The 14,872-nt window shown below is 31.2% G+C and overlaps 2 protein-coding genes across 2 annotated transcripts; both read left to right on the top strand.

The window, feature by feature from the left end:
- On the top strand, nt 1-5,925 carry LOC101502612 (phosphoinositide phospholipase C 4-like). The gene is made up of 9 exons (XM_004490543.4): nt 1-726; nt 1,574-1,770; nt 2,917-3,052; nt 3,148-3,396; nt 3,490-3,716; nt 4,077-4,194; nt 4,480-4,632; nt 4,716-4,802; nt 5,426-5,925. Exons 1-9 carry the CDS (start codon nt 406-408, stop codon nt 5,717-5,719), a joined length of 1,782 nt encoding a protein of 593 aa, XP_004490600.1. The 5' UTR covers nt 1-405; the 3' UTR covers nt 5,720-5,925.
- A 1,059-nt stretch (nt 5,926-6,984) lies between these two features.
- Nucleotides 6,985-13,369, top strand: LOC101502929 (phosphoinositide phospholipase C 1-like). The gene is made up of 9 exons (XM_004490544.4): nt 6,985-7,446; nt 8,550-8,746; nt 9,263-9,398; nt 9,488-9,694; nt 9,790-9,977; nt 10,320-10,437; nt 11,169-11,312; nt 11,427-11,513; nt 12,957-13,369. Exons 1-9 carry the CDS (start codon nt 7,096-7,098, stop codon nt 13,254-13,256), a joined length of 1,728 nt encoding a protein of 575 aa, XP_004490601.1. The 5' UTR covers nt 6,985-7,095; the 3' UTR covers nt 13,257-13,369.
- Nucleotides 13,370-14,872: the final 1,503 nt, after the last annotated feature.

Consider the following 14,872-nt stretch of genomic DNA (forward strand, 5'->3'; position numbering starts at 1 on the left):
CAGTAATAATACAGAAATGAAACGAATAAAGAAATGAAGGAAGACTTTGAGTAAAAGAGAGAGAGAGAGGGCAGAGAGGAGGGGAGATTAGTAATACTCTCAGTTGACAAAATTTCACATGGCAAAATACTAGATCATCAAAATCGTGCTATGTGTGCGTTTTTTTCATTTCATTTCATTGATCACTCTGTTATATCCCAGTGGAAACTCAGTGCATTAAACAGAGAGAGAGCCGTCGCCTCCTTCTCCATTATAATCATTAGCCACATTTATTAATCAATAACTGTACCATACATGCATAAATTCATTAATTATTGATAGTATATTGTGGATCCAAGAAGAAGAAAAAGGGAGACACATTCACTCCTTAATTTAATTTAATTTAATTTTGATTAACTGCATTGCATGGGTAGCTACCGAGTCTGCGTCTGCTTCCGGAGGAAGTTCAAGTCAGGGGAGGCAGAACCGCCCCACGAAATCCGAGAACTCTTCAACAAATACTCCGAAGGTGGGGCCCACATGACACCTGACCAACTCTGCCGCTTCCTCACCGAGGTTCAAGGCGAGGTAGTAAACGACAACGACCAACTCAACCCGCAGAAGTTGGTTGAGGATTTGTTGCACAAACGACATCACATTACCAAGTTCGCGAGGCATAATCTCACGTTAGATGATTTTCATCATTATCTTTTCTCCACTGATCTCAATCCTCCCATCAGATCTCAGGTAATGTGAAATTGGGAATTGTTAATTGCTTTTGATTAGAAGGTTTTACTTTTAGTCAAATGGCACTGTTATGTTCCTGTCTCGTCTTTTGGATGTATTGGATCTAGTTCTTTTCTCATGTCGTTTTAATACTAACATGTCAGTATCATGTCTGCTTTTTGTTTTAGTGTTCACATAAACTATAAGTTGTATTCGTAAGTTATTTCATTGAATGTTTGGATTTGTGGTGGGTATGGAGAAATCACACTATGTTACTATGATTTTGAAAAAAGCTACACTTTTGTTAATTCAACAAATTTGATGTCATTCCAAACATGTACTTTAGGGAGCTTATCTAAGTTAGTTGAAAAGAGTTTGTCTTAGTTGTTTTCATGAGCTTGTTTAAACACCATGTCAAGAAATAAGTCCAAATAAGGTGTTCACAAGTCAATCCAAACATAACCTATGTCTCGGTGCATTATTTTACGACATTTTCTTGTTCCTCTTTATCAGAATTTTTTATTTTTTTTGTTCATGTGCTGTGTTGAATTTATGATGCTATCTGAATTGAGATCCTCTGCAGTTTTAAAAAAAAAGTTCTAAAATATGTTACTATAATTTAATAAGAATGGAAGGTGGGATTGAACACTGTACCATTTGAAGTTCAATAGATCTTCTTTTCTTTGATTGGCAATTTTACTTGTGTTGGGTAAAAAAGGAAAGTTTTTTAAGGCATAGAAAACTTCATTCCATGTATAACTTACAATTACAAGCCAACGTTTCTTAATTTGCAGGAATGAAAATAAACACTTTGATTGTGATAGTATTAACCTATTATAGTGATGTTAACCTCTCTTGTCTAGTTCAGGTTCATCAGGATATGACAGCTCCATTGACCCATTATTTCATATATACTGGCCATAACTCCTATCTCACTGGAAATCAACTCAGCAGTGATTGTAGTGATATCCCTATTATAAAGGCATTAAATAGAGGTGTGAGAGTTGTTGAGCTTGATATATGGCCCAATTCCACCAAAGATGATATTCTTGTTCTACATGGAAGGTATTTATGCTCTTACTTATGAACACATTGCTTAGGCCTAAAGCAAATGTAATAGTGAGACTTTTTAAGTAAAAGAATATAACACAAGATAAGACTTATAAAAAAATCAAAATAAAATCAAGTTTTGTTGCATTCAAGTTTTAACTTGGGTCAAGAGATATATGTGGCCTTTATCTTGACCAACTGAACTAAATGAACATCTGTAATTAATCTGTCATATTAAATATTCATAATTAAATTTTAAGCTTTTTTTTATCCAAAATTTTGAGGCTTAAACCCCTAGTTTGGACTGCTTGGCCCTTAGGTGGCCCTGATTGCAAAACGGTTATGTTGATTTCCCTTTTCAACAAAGCTATTGTGTTTCATAAGATTATATGAGCATGAAAAATTACCACTTATTTGAAATGTTGGTTCAATTATTTCACATATATACGCAGTCAATACGTTGATGGTTGTTGGATCGAGATCGACCAATTCATATTTTAATGTAAATTTTGATTTATTTTAATAACTTGAAATTTGTACCGTTCGATCTCTATCCGACAACCGGAACATGTTGACTGCGTGAATGTGTGGATTAGAGTGCAGGCAATCCAAATCTTACGTCTCCCTATCAAAAACACCTTAGCTTCTGATAGTGTATCTTCTTTTAAGAGTGGAAGAGTTGCAGTTCTAAATTGCATTTGCAGTCGGAGTATAAAGCCTTTAGTGGTCTCCGCAATGATATCACAACTACAATTGTAGCCACATTTGTTCGCATCTTACCACAATATCAAAGTTCGCTATGTAAACGCAATTACGACTGCAACTACAATTTGGAACCATTATAAATAACTGACGGAACAAAAATGTCAATCACATGAATTAATATCTATGTACCAACAAGGATCTCCGGTTCTAGTAATCTTTCTCTTTGATTCTAATTGTTTGTTGGTAGTTCATGTTAAATTACTATAAGAGAAACTATTAGGAAAGACCTAGAGATTAATGAGCTGGAAATAGATATGCTATATGATAGAGCATTATGGCATCGTTTGAGCAATGCAGTCGACACTACTTAAGGCTTGGCTGTTGTTGTAGTTCATGCTAAATAACTAACTTTTGTATATGTTCTACTTTAAAACCTGTGCTCACATGTGAATTTAGGACATTAACAACACCTGTGGAGTTGATCAAATGTTTGAAATCCATTAAAGATCATGCTTTTTCTGCATCTCCCTACCCAGTCATAATAACTCTTGAAGACCATCTTACACCAGAACTTCAAGCAAAAGCTGCTCAGGTGATTTTAAATTTGTTATATCTGAAAGGATTAAATCACTAAGGTTCAATAAAAATTTGGAATTAAATCATATCATTCTGTTTTTTCTATATTAGATGATTACTCAAACATTTGAAGATATGCTGTTCTGTCCAAACGATGAAAATTTAACCAATGTTCCTTCACCTGAAGAATTAAAGTATAGGATCATGATATCAACAAAACCTCCGAAAGAGTACTTAAAATCTGAAAGTGTGAGGAGGGAGAGTTCCAAACAATTGATGATATCAAAATCAAAGGATTCTGATGATGATGACTGGGGAAAGGAAGTTGCTGATGTTGCGAAAACTAAAAACGATGACAAGGTGCGTTAAGAATTGCACGTTACACCAGCCTCTATTTTCTCAAGCTAATGTTCTTTTCCTTTTGTGTGCTGATTATGTTCTATTTTGTTGCAGGGTGACTTTGATACAAATCAACAGAATGAGGATGAGGAATCAAATGATGAAGACTATGAAACAAATCAGGAGAGTGAATATAAGCGTTTAATCGCTATTCATGCTGGAAAACCTAAGGGTAGTTTGAAGGAAGCCTTAAAAGTTGAAGATGATAAAGTGAGACGCCTTAGCTTAAGTGAACAAGCTCTTGAAAAGGCTGCTGAATCACTTGGAACTGATCTTATTAGGTAGTATATCTGATTTCATATCAAATAATATCAGTTATACTATTCTACCTTAAGTATACAAATGATTTTATTGTGTATGGCTTATAGTTTACTGATAAGAGGATCAGGTTGCTTGAGCAGGGTGACTAGTATTTAAACACATGTTGTAATTTGAAACCCTAAGTTTGAATCATAATAGAAATGTACTGCAGCCGTTCTGCAGTCTGAGACGTGGGCACAATCTTGTGTGTCTTTGTTTGTGTTTTCGTATCTGTTTTCTTTTGAATTAGGATTGTTGTTCTACAGATCTACTATTGCTCATCCACTTTTCAAGAAACACTTTAGAAATCTAATTGTAATGCTTTCAATTTTGTATGATAGATTCACCCAGAAGAACTTTTTGAGGGTGTATCCGAAGGGTACGCGGGTCACCTCCTCAAACTACAAGCCACTTGTTGGATGGATGCATGGTGCTCAAATGGTTGCCTTCAATATGCAGGTTTTCAATTTGTGTTTCATGTCCCCCCTTTACAGCATAGTTAGTATTCCTAATTAGAATTTTCAAGATTAAATTTTGTCTGTTTGTGTATGCTGTAAATTTCTTTATTAATCCATGCTTAATTTACTGCTACATTATTATGTTACATATGATTACGTAACATTATTGTTAAATTAATGTTGAATGTTCAATGCTTGTTCATTCATCTTGGCTCATTCTGCTTGAATAGGTAAATTTCTATTAACTTATTATACATTAGACTTAAAGACCTTGTTCTGATCACAGGGATATGGCAAAAATCTTTGGTTGATGAATGGAATGTTTAGATCCAATGGGGGATGTGGTTATGTAAAAAAGCCAGACTTTCTAATGAATGTAGGTCCAAACAATGAGGTATTCAATCCTAAAGATAAGTTGCAGGTAAAGAAGACTCTTAAGGTAAGGATATTACTGTCAAAATGAAACAGTTAGCAAAATGCACATTTTTCTTGCACGCTGTTTAATTTCATCTCACTGGGTAGGTCAAAATATATGTGGGTGATGGATGGCGTATGGATTTCAAACAAACTCATTTTGACTCATATTCTCCGCCTGATTTTTATGCCAGGGTAAGATTTTTTGTTTTTGTTGTTGTTTTATTTATCATCCTCAACTTTCTTAGGATAGTGTGTTTGTCCCAACTTGTGAAAGCTTTAGCTTGTGCTTGTTTTGACACTCGTGGGCACTTACGCTTGCGTTCAACGTGAAGCTCCAATTGGTAGCTTTGTTCCTATCGTGCAGTTACAGCATCTCCACCGCGGCTCCAAACATCTACTTAATCTTTTACCAGTTGAACTTAAACAACTTTGATTAGTTAGTCCCAAGAAATCATTTCTCTTTAACGCCGGTTGTGGAGATATAATATGAATGATTCTTCTTAGTGTAAATTTTGAAAAGTTTATTTACAGCTTATATGATCATGTCTTATTTGTTTCAGAGAGCTTTTGAAAATAGCTTGACATGTACATCAGTTGTTTTCAGTGTATTTCAATAAGATTTGCGAGATCACATACATGAAAACAAATTTTAATTTATATGAAAATAGTTTAACCACATTCGTTCATTGATTATAGCAGTAGCTTATTAGTGTTTGTAAGATAATCACTTATTTAATAAACACTTAATTAATTTGTTTATCCAAACACACTGTAAACACTTCTTGCATGTGCTAACATGTAAATTTGTGTGGCAGGTTGGCATAGCTGGAGTGCCAGATGATGTAACAATGAAGAAAACAAAGATAATAGAAGATAACTGGATACCTGCATGGGACGAAGAGTTCACCTTTCCTTTAACTGTCCCTGAACTTGCTTTGCTCAGAGTGGAAGTTCATGAATATGACATGTCTGAGACAGATGATTTTGCTGGCCAAACTTGTTTACCAATTGCTGAACTCAAACAAGGGATCCGCGCAGTTCCACTCTTCGACCGAAAAGGAGAGAAGTACAATTCAGTTAGGCTTCTTATGCGATTCGATTTTATTTAAGCTGTTTTTTCTGTACTTGGTGTATGTTTCTTTTGTTGTGAAGAAGAATGTTGTAACTTGTTTTCCATGTCAAACGTTGCTTTTGGTTGTTTGGGTTTGAATCATCTGGATTTGGCTTAAACTTTCAAAATATGTATATGCTCTGTAACTTGTTCACTTGATTATGTAAGTAAATAAAAAACAGTAATATATGGTTAGGAAAGACATCATGTCTCAAATTTTTTTGCAGTAAGTTTTTGGATCATGTTTTAATATCTTGTAGGTCAATTAGGATAAGTTTTTCCACAAGTACTTGTAGTAAACAAAAAGCTGAAATGATCTTGCAATAATTATCAATATTCTTATCAATAGTTTCTCTAATAAGCTGAAATAATTAATATCTGCAAAATAATTTATTTGAAAAATAATATGTTAGAAGTTAATTCAAAGTACTTTTAGTTCTAGCTCTTCATGGAATTTCTAATGCCTATAACCCTTCAAGCCATGCTCAGGTTTTATATAGACTGCTACAATTCATTTCCTTTTTTTAATAATTATCTTGTCACTAGTAAAAGGATGCATCCAATTTCTTACCTTATATTTCACATACCTTTTTATCCTTTCCACTCAACATGAATGCTTCTGTTCCACTTAGCTTTACCAACACATCACACTGAATATTCCTAACTTTATGTTGATTATTATCTGATGATACTTTCATCTAAGGGATTGAAATCAGTTACCTGAGTTATTCCTCATTGAACTGTAACATCAATAAAAAGCACAACAGACAAACTCAAGCAATCTCTTTCTTCTTTACATAGATAAAGTTAACAAAACATTTTACTTTTAGCTTTCTATTCACCTTCCTTGTCAACATTGTGATAGTATAAATTCTCACTTGGGCTGCAAGCCACTTTTAATACTCCTCCACTGTTATGAGTGCCATATTTGATTATTTTACCCAAATTAATAAATAATTATAAATCAAAGAAATACTAATTTTATTAAATTAATTATATCTAATATATTAATGTATTTAACATATCATAAATACAATTGACTTGGAAGTGATACATATCGTAATAATTAGAAGGACAAAAATATTACTCTAGAAATATAAATAAAGATAATAATTGAAATGTTATGTATCCGAATAAAAATTTAGTATGTTTCTTTTTTATTTATACTTTTATTCTGAAAAGAGTAATTAATATTATATTAAAAATTAAAAATAACACTCATTTTAAAACTACTTTTTTTCTCAAATGTGACATTTATAGAAGGGAGGGAGGAGAGAGTAATAATCCCTTTAATAGGACATATCCTTCACAATTTATTATCTCTAAGTGTTGTCTCCCTCTAAACAGACATCATTAATCAAACAACACAAAATAATGGCAACCAAACTTGGTTTTAGACAGGCCTCTAGGAACAAATCGATAAAAGAACACTTCAAAGTATGTTTTTGTTTCAAGAGAATGTTTAGGCTTAAGGTGGCTGAACCTCCAGAAGAAATCAACAATATATTTGATACGTATACACAGAATGGTACCATGAACATGGATGAATTGTACAATTTTTTAGTTCATTTTCAAGGTGAAGAGAGGGGTGATGATACCAAGAAACATGCTCAAGCCGTTTTCCACAGTCTTAGACATCTCAATATATTTCAAAGGAGAGGTCTTCATTTTGATGCTTTCTTCCGTTATCTCTTGGGAGACCTTAATGGCCCCCTACGTGATCAGGTAATATTTTTATAAGAAGCAATCGCCTTTCACAACACTTTTTGTGTTTTTGGTTGTAAAGCGACAAAAATTACTTTTTATTGAATTGATTCAGTAAAAAGTCAAAAGTAATTTTGTCTATTATATAACAACTAAAATAAATGTTACACTTTTGTAAAAACAAGAAATAAATCAATGTAACACTAATACATCTTTAAGGGAATCAATTTCAATCCTATAATTCTAATAATTATTAATAATATTAACATAATATTGGTTGTTTTAAAAAAATAATCAATTTTAATACAAAAATTTTTTTACTCTCACTATAAAATAAGTTCGGATTATTTGTAACTTTTGAGTAAATTTTGATTTTAATCATTTAAAAAAATTGTCTCTATAATATGAGAATATAAATAAATAATCTCTCGTTTTTCTATATCAACTAAACTATATTAATAGTACATATTTTGTCGAAGTGGCATACTAATTCTATCTATTATTTATTATATATGTTTAAAAGATATTTCGCTATCACCTCATACTATTTCTTCACGTATTTCCCCACGTATGCAAATATTTTTCACGTGAGCCAATAAGCTTACCTGTACAAATTTCTTCTACTCAGTTTCTAAATAGTTTTTTTCTACAAATTCTATATACCATCCACTATTTTATACTATATCTCCTATTTAAATATTATTTCATTTATTCAAAATATTTCAAATTAATCCCACATTATTATTTCATAACGTCACATTATTATTTCATAATATTTGTCCAAATTATATATATTTAAGAGAGACTCCGTTCATACTATTTCCTCACATATGCAAACATTTTTCTCATATCAACCAAAAAACTGAGTACGAGTTTTCTCTACTCAGTTTTTAAATAGTTTTTCTACAAATTATATACACCGTCAAACCAATTACTAATCTTGAATGTCCAACGTTGAACACCTTAATATCAAACGGTCATAAAATAATTTCTCACCACAAAGTTGCAAAATATCATCAGGGTGCCAAAGGCATGATTTGCCAAAGTTGTATATATTTTTTGGTTCTACAAAAACATTAACCCTTACAAATACCTTTTTAATTTTTGGTGTATTTTATCCTCAGGTGCACCATGACATGAATTCTCCATTGGCTCATTATTTCTTGTACACAGGCCATAACTCCTACTTAACTGGAAATCAATTTAGCAGTGAAAGTAGTACCACCCCAATAATAAAGGCTCTGAAAAAAGGAGTTAGAGTCATTGAGCTGGATTTGTGGCCAAATTCCAGAGAAGATGACGTGGACGTTCGTCATGGAGGGTATGGATTTAGTTTTCATTACCATATTATATTGAGAATAATACAAACTTTTAGTATAAGGAAGTAATATTAAGCTAAATGTATAAATTAAATAATGTGTGGAGGTAGCAGTAATAATATGAATGGACTGCTATTAACTACTATGTGGAGGTAATTTTCTTATACTTGTCAATAGTTTAATGATCTCCCAGTTTAAACACCCAGGTCAATGATTAAAACAGGTGATTATAAGCTATTTTCATTAAAAATCAAACACTTATGTCGAACAAAAAATATCGTAAAATATACCCAGGTAATTCTTTCAAATGCCTGCTAGTAGCAATACAAGGGGCTGAACAATTTCCTACAATTTTCCAATAACAAAATGACTTTCTGCACTTAAATTAATTGATCCACTTGTTTTGGTCCTAGGTCCTAAACGTGTATCTGTACTTTGTTAATTTTGTGTGCATTGCAACTTTAAGTGTTATATATTATATATAACTCAAACTAATTGACTTATTGTTTGATTTGTAGGACTCTGACTTCTTCAGTAAAACTCAGAGATTGTTTGAATGCCATTAGGGACAATGCATTTGAAGCCTCTGATTATCCTCTTATAATAACTTTTGAAGATCATATAACTCCACCTCTTCAACGCAAAGTGGCCAAAGTTGGTAGAACTCATTGAATGAATTAGGCCACTATCATAGTTTTAAATGTAAGTAACATTTTTTTTATTGAAAATTTTTTTGAATGCAGATGGTGGATGATATATTTGGAGATATGTTGTTTCGCCCTGATTATTCACATCAAATGAAGAAATTCCCTTCTCCAGAATCGTTGAAGGGAAAAATTCTAATTTCAACTAAACCACCAGAGTCTCCTGAAAATCAAGGCCAGAAGGTACAAGAGGAAGAAGTTGAGTGGCTTGAGGACAAAGATGACAGATCTAGAGTCAATGATGAGGTGATTATAATTTGATTTCATTTTTCTTATATCTTGAATCAGCTAAGGTTTCTAAACAACTTAATTAGCCTTTTTGTTTTTTTGTGATTAATTAGGATGAGTCGGATGGCGAGAGTGAGGAGGAGGAGTCTCTTGAATATAGGAATTTGATTTCTATTCATGCTTGGAAGCCAAAAGGTAAGGTAGAACACTGGCTGTTGGATCATGATCAAGTTAGGCGTCTTAGCTTGAGTGAGCAAGTTCTTGAAGATATCGCCAGAACTCGTGGAACTGATATTGTCAGGTGATTTCAATTCTTACTAAGATAGGCGAATTTTAACATAGACCATCATCTTAAATAGACAATGGTGTGCACCATAGTTATTGACCCTCCAATTGATCTATATCGCACTCTCTTATCTTGGACTCTTCGTATCATAAACATCTTCTCTAAGTTATGATATGCAAGGGTCCAAGATAAGACTGGAACATGAATTGAGGGTTAATATATGTTGTGCACCATCATGTTAAAATGTGCCTACCATCTATGCAAGAATTTTTTGGCTACTTTTACATGCTGCTCTATTTTCATTTACCATATTGTTAACTGTTACAACAATGGATATTGTTCCATTCCATGCTTTAGGTTCACCCAGAATAATTTGCTTAGAGTATACCCAAAGGGTTCACGCATGGACTCCTCCAATTATGATCCTATGACTGGATGGATGCACGGAGCTCAAATGGTAGCATTTAATATGCAGGTTAGATTTCACTTTCCATCTATTTGATAGTTGAGAGAAGAGAAAGAGAAAATATGTATTGACGCCTTGCTATGCTACTCTTATAAAGATCTTCCATTTGGTTTTTTAATAACTTCTAAAAGGGTCAAATTAAAATATAAAAAGCTGAAGGAAGTAATAATCTCCAAATGATTTAAGGATAAAAACATAACAATAACCCAAAACTATAAATATAACAGAGACGAAAGATCCAATAAAGAACTAGTAAGTGAAGGTGTTATAGAATGAAGAATAATGTAGAGTAGGATGATAAACAACATTAAAATCGTCCAATTACAACAACTTGCATCCTCTAAATATTTTAAGAAAATTATTTTCATAATAATAACACATCCTAATTTCAAATTCCCATATTTTCCATCATTGTTTTCTGTACATTCATATAATCTAGCATGGGATCTTTATCAGTATAGTTAAGAACTTGAAATTCCCATTGAACTCTTCTCTTCATTTTTAACAATTGCTAGTATTGGGAATAGAAATAAAATGGGACTTGTTAAGGAATTAAGAAATAGAAATTTTGCATTGGAAAGAATAAAATTTGAACTTTTAAAAATTGATTACACAACTTCTAATACACTTTCAATATGATATTAATATTTTTAGATCCTTAACAAGTGCACTTAGGACACTTGTTAGCATTTGCTAAATAAAAAAATGGTTATATGAATATCTTATTTATTTCCTTAAAGGGACATGGACATTTTCTTTGGTATATGGAAGGAATGTTCAAAGCCAATGGTGGTTGTGGGTATGTTAAGAAACCAGACATCTTATTGAACAATAGTGAGATCTATGATTCTAGAGTGAACCGACCAATCCAGAAAACTCTGCAGGTAAAAGGAATGTGGTTATTTATAGTTCAAATTTGAAAATGAATCTACAAAAATTAACTTCCATCTTGCTTTATATACTTATCCATCTTTAATTTAAATATGATGAGAAAACAGGTTTTGGTATACATGGGTGAGGGGTGGCAATCCGAATTCGGCCAAACACACTTCGATTTTTATTCTCCACCTGATTTCCGCGTACAGGTAATTAGACTTTTGATCATGATTAGGAAGATTTAACTTCAAAATGTAACCTTGATTTTTAGTAGGAGTGTGTTGTTATTTTTACCAAATATGGTTTAAAACTGTTAATTATTATATAAACTTATTGTATAAGAATTTATGTACAAATTTTTATAATAAAAAAGGAAATAAGTGTTAACAAGCAAATAACTTATGTGAACAAAAAGCTGTCTTTTTTTTTCAAAGGCGAAAAAGCTGTCTAATATAACATGAAAATAAGTTAAATAGTCCACTGAGTTGTTCCAATGTCTTCTTGTCAACTAATGTTACAATTTTTGTGCTAAAAAATGTACACTTTTGCTTCCCACACCCCTCATTTTACTTCCCACGCCCCTCAATTTTTTTGTAAACCCAAACTACCCTTCCCTCTTTATTCACTTAACCCTTGATTTCTATCTTCATCATCTTCATCTTCATTAACCTAACATTTTCAATATTCTTGAATCATTTTGATACATTTCATCTTCAATCATTTTCAACATCTTCATCATTTTCATCATCTTTATCATTATAGTGACTCAAATCAACTAGGTATGTATTTTGTTGGGTTTTGTAGCTTAAATTTTTTTTCAAAATATGGGTTTCGTACGAGTCACATACGTTTACTGAAATGAATTCACGTATCTGATAAAATTGAGTTTACCTAAACTTATATGAATTAAGATGGAGTTTTAAAATTTCATATGAACTAGGTGAACTGAGATAACGTAGGTGTACGTGAACTCAATTCACGTAGCAAACATGTGAATTGAATTCACGTATGTGAACTCAGTTCACGTATAGGTAAGAATTTGAAAAATCTCAGTCATACCAGTTCATGTAAAAGTGATAAAATTTGGAACAACCATTCAAAAAACAACCATTGATGAACATTCAAAAACAATCATTCAAAAAACCCTAAACCATTCAAAAAAAAAACGTTGATAAACATTCAATAACAACAACCCGAAAACGAAAAACAACAATTGCTTACTTGATTGAAGATTATATTGGGTTTAGGGTTGAAAATGATTGAAGATTGCTTACTTGATTCAAGAACGTAGATGATTGAAGATGAAGGTGTTAGGTTAACGAAGATGAAGGTATTAGATTAATGAAGATGAAGATGATGAAGTTAGAAATGATGAGTTAATTGAATAAAGAGAGAAGGGTAGTTTGGGTATTCAGGGTTTACAAAAAATTTAAAAGGCGTGGGAAGTAAATTGAGAGGTGTGGGAAGCAAAAGTGAAAAATGTATTATAAACACACTTTCAAACAAATGACACGTTGATATGCCTAATTGTGAAAACATTGTTTTGATGTGCTATTTTTTGTTTCTTTCAAATACAAAAAATTATCATTTGCTCTACACAAATAAAGTGAGTAAACCCCATAAACATGTAAATTGTATGTATCCATCTGCAGGTTGGTATTCATGGTGTCCCAGCTGATATAGACACCAAAGTAACTAGGACAATTGAAGACGAGTGGGTCCCAGTTTGGATTGAAGAGCTTAACTTTCCATTAACTTGTCCAGAATTGGCACTATTGCACATCAAAGTTATTGAGCGTGACTTTTCTGGACAACATGATTTTGCTGGACAAACATGTTTACCTGTATCAGAGTTAAGAGAAGGAATTCGCTCTGTTCGTTTGTGTAACCGCAAAGGCGAACCTTACAAGCATGTTAGGCTTCTAGTCCAATTTCGATTTTCTAATCACTAGTACAGCACACAAATCTCTGTTATGCTGCTGCATTTGTGGTTAAATTGTTATGGACAAAATATTTCAGTGTATCAAGAAACAAATGAAAATATAAATAGAGTACACTTTATCAATTTGTATTGTACATTCATTAATATAAACTATCTTAATCACTAATTAAAAATTCCCTAAGAATCTCTCATTAAATTGTGCTAGATTGGTTATTATGGTGGTTGATAGGCGCATTTCTCAAATTTTTCTCAAATTTTGCTAATTTTAAGTTCTTGATGTTGAGTTTTTATTACTAGACATCACATTAAGTTCAAAGTAAAATTCTACAAAAACATATACGAGAAGTAAAATTATTTCTTCTGGAATAAAATATAAACAAAAATCAATAACTTTTATGTTATTTAATGATAACATTAAACATAATTTTTTATATTTTTTTAATTTAATAATTATTGAGGGTAATTTAGACAATAAATTTATTTTTTTATTGGAATTATATAGATTAAATAATATTTTTTAATATGCTTAATTGGATTAGTTTTGCTTATAATTTATTTCGAAAGAAATATTTCTTTAAGAAAACTCATTAAAGATGCTCCAATTGTTCTAACTCTCCCTCTTGAAATTGTCTCCAAAATCTACACCTCTGCAACTCCTTACTCCTCTCTAGCTAATTCAAGCTCATTCACGTTATAGGTTTGGATTCACTCATGATAATATATTTGTAAGTGAAATATCAGCACTTAATAAATAAATAAAAATAGAGGAAGAGAATATAATTAAATTAAATATAAAAAAGACGGAAACAGAGTTTGCAAGGTAAGAGATTTTATATTGATAGAATTCAAATAAAAATTTGACTTTAGATAATTCATTCCCTCTAAGCATCCTCATTTACTTCTACTGTATTGTACACTGAGGGCGACCCCAAACAAGCCGTCCTATGCTTTCTCGTCAACATGTTGTGCATTCAATTAAAAAATTAAAGATGATATTATGACACAGTTTGGTAGCACTAATAACTCAATTTATAGTTTATTAAACTAGTTTATAAATTTGTTGGACTAAAAAATAGATGTTCGGTAAACAAATTTTTTTCATCAATTTATAATTTATTCTGATATGTTATTTTAAATAGCATTTAAGGTTACAGTTTTTTATATTTTTTTTATTTATAATTTTATTATTTTATTTTTATTATATCTTTAATTAAAGTGTCCTCGGTTTATTTAATTTATTTTTAAAATAACTCAAAAAAAAATTCATCTAACAAGAAATTGATTAAGGTATGTATTGTCATATTTATTATTATTTCTTCATCTTCTAATTTATTATTATGATAAAATTAAATTCATTTTTTATGTCAAATTGTAAACAGTAAATGAATTACATTGTTTTTACGATTTTTATTTAGCTTGCTAAATTTTTAGAAAATTTTTTCAAATTTATATTTGTATTATAATAAATTAATAAAAGTAAATGATGTAACAAAAAGAAAATTAAATGAAATAATTATGTCATTTTATGTCACAATTTTTGTTATTTTAAATTAAATAATTATATCTTTTTATGTTATTTTATATTGTTAAAAAATAAATTTACCAAATACTTTAATTTTAATTAAT

This window comes from Cicer arietinum, chromosome 2 (assembly GCF_000331145.2).
Source record: "Cicer arietinum cultivar CDC Frontier isolate Library 1 chromosome 2, Cicar.CDCFrontier_v2.0, whole genome shotgun sequence".
NCBI lineage: Eukaryota > Viridiplantae > Streptophyta > Magnoliopsida > Fabales > Fabaceae > Cicer > Cicer arietinum.

Coding starts and splice junctions, on each gene's coding strand:
- LOC101502929 (XM_004490544.4), top strand. CDS start 7,096: ATGGCAACCAAACTTGGTTTTAGACAGGCCTCTAGGAACAAATCGATA. Junction 10,438..11,168: donor TGGTAGCATTTAATATGCAG/GTTAGATTTCAC, acceptor ATTTCCTTAAAG/GGACATGGACATTTTCTTTG. Junction 11,313..11,426: donor CAATCCAGAAAACTCTGCAG/GTAAAAGGAATG, acceptor ATGAGAAAACAG/GTTTTGGTATACATGGGTGA.
- LOC101502612 (XM_004490543.4), top strand. CDS start 406: ATGGGTAGCTACCGAGTCTGCGTCTGCTTCCGGAGGAAGTTCAAGTCA. Junction 1,771..2,916: donor ATTCTTGTTCTACATGGAAG/GTATTTATGCTC, acceptor ATGTGAATTTAG/GACATTAACAACACCTGTGG. Junction 3,717..4,076: donor CTTGGAACTGATCTTATTAG/GTAGTATATCTG, acceptor TTTGTATGATAG/ATTCACCCAGAAGAACTTTT.